General features: G+C 46.4%; 2 protein-coding genes across 2 annotated transcripts; one reads left to right on the forward strand and one right to left on the reverse strand.

Moving 5' to 3' along the window:
* Nucleotides 1-176: 176 nt before the first annotated feature.
* Nucleotides 177-1,477, forward strand: GUITHDRAFT_114554 (hypothetical protein; the record flags this gene model as incomplete). Its single annotated transcript, XM_005826280.1, has 6 exons — nucleotides 177-680; nucleotides 730-806; nucleotides 859-1,010; nucleotides 1,054-1,169; nucleotides 1,218-1,336; nucleotides 1,387-1,477. The coding sequence occupies 6 exons, from the start codon at nucleotides 177-179 to the stop codon at nucleotides 1,475-1,477; spliced, it is 1,059 nt and encodes a 352-aa protein (XP_005826337.1).
* Nucleotides 1,478-1,720: 243 nt separating this feature from the next.
* GUITHDRAFT_114555 (hypothetical protein) lies at nucleotides 1,721-3,487 on the reverse strand (the record flags this gene model as incomplete). Its single annotated transcript, XM_005826281.1, has 6 exons — nucleotides 1,721-1,798; nucleotides 1,849-1,965; nucleotides 2,027-2,082; nucleotides 2,139-2,229; nucleotides 2,537-2,592; nucleotides 2,965-3,487. The coding sequence occupies 6 exons, from the start codon at nucleotides 3,485-3,487 to the stop codon at nucleotides 1,721-1,723; spliced, it is 921 nt and encodes a 306-aa protein (XP_005826338.1).
* Between the last annotated feature and the right edge of the window lie 801 nt (nucleotides 3,488-4,288).

The following is a 4,288-nucleotide window of genomic DNA, read 5'->3' on the forward strand; positions in this document are numbered from 1 at the left end:
AGGAGGAGGAGGAGGAGAAGGAGAAGGAGAAGGAGAAGGAGGGAAAGATGATGATGACGGAGCTGATGATGACGGAGACGAGTAAAGGACATTAAGGTCTTGCGGCGAGGTTTCTCTTTCGGAAAGCTGTGGTGCCCCCGTCCCACATGTGACTTTTCTCGGTTAGGTGTCATGTTATGCAGCCATCGCATCGAGTGTTGTTAGCACTTGTTGCTTCTTTCATGGTAGGCTTGCGGTCGGTCGCATGCTTCAGTCAAGGCGGCCTGACTACCAACCTTGTTGCTGGGAAATGCTCCACAGGAACTCTTCCACGGTGTGGACAGCATACAGTATACAAGCATGCGAATCCTTTGCGATGTAGGAGCAGGCTGTTGTTCTGGCAGAACCTTGTTTGCACAGAGGAATCAGGTTTGGAGCGAAGAGGAGGAAAGAGCCTTCATGTGTACGCGTTCGTCACCATGGTTGGATGGGGGAAGAACACTCTCTTGAACGAGCTGTCAAGTCTTGATGCAACGTCTTGTAAGGAACATTTTGGGAGCTCAATTCCACCTGTCATCCTAGAGTCTGATGAGATTGGCAAAGACAAGTTTTGGCCAGTGGTGGAAAAGACAATAAAAGATGGAGACGACGACTTGGATCATTTGATTCTCAACAAGAACTTCCCTCCTAACTCATGGAAGGTGTTTCGAGCTCTCTGGTCTTTTCCCTCTTCTTCTCACTATGCTGTAGGGAACAGTTAAGAGATTGAAGAGAGTTTGTGAGGAGAAGCAAAGAAATCTTTGCATACACGCTATTTTCCCCAAAAGGTATGATGGGACATGTTGATTGGTACACGCTAATGATATTCGCTGATTGCAGTGTAGGCTCGGAAAGAAATGCATTCAGCCTGTTCGACTGTGCGACGTGTTTGTATTCTGTCAAGAATCGACAAGAACACCCCAATCTTTCGTCGTCTGCAAACAACATCCCTGAAGTAGTCTCCTTGTTCTACAAGCTCTACCATGTCCCAGGTGACAACTTTGGGCATCAAATATGAATGACGTTGCAAAACAGGTGGGAGAAAGGAATTTTTGAACAATCTGCGAAACAATTTCACTGAAAGTGTCATTGAAGTCGATTGGATAAAGTCGGAGTGTATGGTCTCTACGTCACAAGATCTCGACAGGAAGGTATTATATCTTGCCGTTATATTTCTCGCAATGATGTTGAGAATGAAGATGGAAAAACTATTCTGGGTGACGAGAAAGATCAATCGAGCGAAAAAAGAGAATCAGAATGAGATTCCCGACGATCTTCGAAGTGAGCTTGACGCTGTCGTTGTGGACATCTTTGACAGGTTCCGATCTCTGATGTATCATATTGCTCTCTAAAGTTTTTTTTGTGCAGTCAAACAAACATTCAGATGTTTGAGACATGCAGACTCGAGCCGAGCCGTGTCTTACAATCTTTCTTGGAGAACCTTCCACGTTCTACATGAGAGTCGTTCTGCTCTTTCAACATTTGAGTTTCAATTCCTTGTCATCTCACGAGTATTTACGTCTTCTCTTCCTCTTTCATACTCTGCTCTTTTTCCTCGTGCGTTGGTAGCCCTATGACAAATGAAGAATGCAGTGATTTTTATGACAAAAGTACACTTAAAATCATCGGCAGTCTGACAAGCATGAAACTCAACGTATGTCTTGCCCGAACATAGCGTTCTTGTGTTCGTTAAAGGTCTTCGTCACCGTACCATCATCAACCTTGCTTTCAATTTCTCGATCTCCCCCTTGATAGCCTTGGCTGCTGTATAATCCTCTCGCTACACGTTGCAGTATCAGCCAATCTCAATGTCATGTGTTCTCTTTTCACCTCAACCGCGTTTTGCTTTTCTATCTCGAGGGTCGAGAGCCTGTCTTGTAACTTTTGTCTCTCTTCTCCGTTGCTTGCCTTCGACGGTCTCCGCAAAGCATCTTTCATACACGCTTCCTGAAAGAAACACAAACAAGAGCGTCAACATGAAAAGTTCGTTTGCAGGGCGATAACTCACCATCATAACATTGAGCTGGTCAATTTCTGACTTGACCGTCTTTGCTATCTGATAATCTGTGGACAACCTATTCAGCAAGTGTATTGCAAACACAACATAATGGACAACTCACCTTCTCTTTCAACTGCTGACCGCTTGTCCGCCTCTAGCTTCAAAATTTGTTCCCCTGCCACCCGAACTTTCTTCTCAAGCTCACTCAATCTCTGTTGAAACATAATCAGTACCATCATGTCCATAATTGTTATCATCATGATCATGATCTTCAATATTATTGCTAACGTCAACATCAACATCAACAGCATCTTACACACCATCACGATCACGATCATCATCATCATCATCATCATCATCATCATCATCATCACCATCATATCATCATCATCATCATCATCATCATCATCATCATCATCATCATCATCATCATAATGTCCACCACCACCACAATCATCCACAACAACATCATTGTCAACAACAACAACAACATTACCACCACCACTATCATCATTTCACCATCATCATCATCATCTCCATCGACATCTCTGCTATCATCTCATCATCGTCATTGCCTGCATCTTAGATTCATCCGCATCAGGATCGTCTTATACGCATCGCTCACCATGGCCTCTTCGAAATCTTCTCTATCTTTGCTGTCATTCTTTAGTCGCTGAATGTCCCGAAGAAACTTCCCAGCCATCGTGTTCACCCCCGCCGATTTTGCTTCCGCAGACAGAAAGTCCTCCTGCAAATCATGTCTCAATGAAAAGTAAGTTGGGGTTGAGGGGGAGGGAGAGGAGAGAGGAGAGGGAAGGAGGGAGGGAGGTGGGGAGCATGGGAAAGGGAGAAAGGGAGACGAGAGGGGGTAGAGGGAGGGAGGGAGGGAGGGAACAGGACCGAAACCAGTTCTCAAGATTGAGGAAATCTTACATGGAGGTCAATACCATGCAAGAGCATTTGGAATCCCAGCCCTTGCTGCCCAGCCTGAAGCAGTTTGCTGCTGTCCCCAACATGAATATCTCCCTCAACAGCAATATCTGCAATCCCAATCTGGTTGCACAGGTTCTTTGGATGCCCTAGAGGAGCAGACATGCACAGCTTGAGGAAGCAGCATCGAGCTTCCACCTCCAGCCTCTGCACTTGTCCTCCTTGCACGCCTGGACCAACCTTGCTGAACTTCAGGTACCCAACTCTCGCATACTTGGCCTTGGTATGCGATGGAGCCTCCCTGTATGACACGTTGCCTGCCATGAGCTCGATCTTGGAAGGTATGAAATGCTCATGGGAGAGGATAGAGATGCGATTCACAGCCACGACACCATTGAAGGCTAGGACTATCTCCTGCGGGAAGGAAGGAAACGGAGCAGAAACCCATCCTGTGCTGTGCGGCGTAGCATCGTGAAGGTTTGAAGGAGGAGAGCCGGTGGAGAAACTGTCACAGTGTACGACTGTGAAGGGAAGCCGCATCTGATCCCTCCCTCCACCTCCTCTTCCAGCCTCTACTTTCAATCTGGTTTCTTAACTTGGCTCCTGATGAAAATGTTGACCCTCTTGATCTTGCAGATTATTCCTTGATCTCGTGCTCCCTCTTGTGCTCCCTCTGCTTCTACTTCCCTTGCTCCTGCTCCTGCTCCTGCTCCTGCTCCTGCTCCTGCTCCTGCTCCTGCTCCTGCTCCTGCTCCTCCTGCTCCTGATGTCCGTTGATCTCTCCGGGTATTCAGTTCACTTGGAAAGGCTAAAGTAGTAATGCAATTGCTGTCCTCTTCTGAAGAATAGTGATTCAATGAGGCAGGCCCGCATTGAATATGTCGGGTCAATGTGCCATGATCCTGGTTACACTTCCTCCCCATGACCCCTCTCCTCCTCCCTGCCCCTCTCCCTCTCCCTCTCCCTCTCCCTCTCCTAAGGCATCTCCATGACAGTTTCCATGGACATATCTGCTCCTCTTTTTGGGGCCCACTCTCTTGACTCACCCCTTCCCATTCCTCTTGCCAACCTGATCAAATAACATCTCCATGAAAGGAAGAAAAATGTCGAAAGACCAAGTTTGGTGAGCCCGAGACAGAAAGGAGCTACAGGGAAATGTAACGACTACGAACCATCCACAAATAACGATAATAGCAGTAAGGAATAAACTAACTAACATGGATGACAGCTGACTTGAACTAATTCAAAAAATCGAAGTAGTCAGGAAAGAACTCTCGGATAAACATCAATTCCAGTAATACAAGAGAATCGACTAATTCTACGATGATCACATCAGAGACT

Source organism: Guillardia theta, assembly GCF_000315625.1.
Source record: "Guillardia theta CCMP2712 unplaced genomic scaffold GUITHscaffold_76, whole genome shotgun sequence".
NCBI classification, from domain to species: Eukaryota; class Cryptophyceae; order Pyrenomonadales; family Geminigeraceae; genus Guillardia; species Guillardia theta.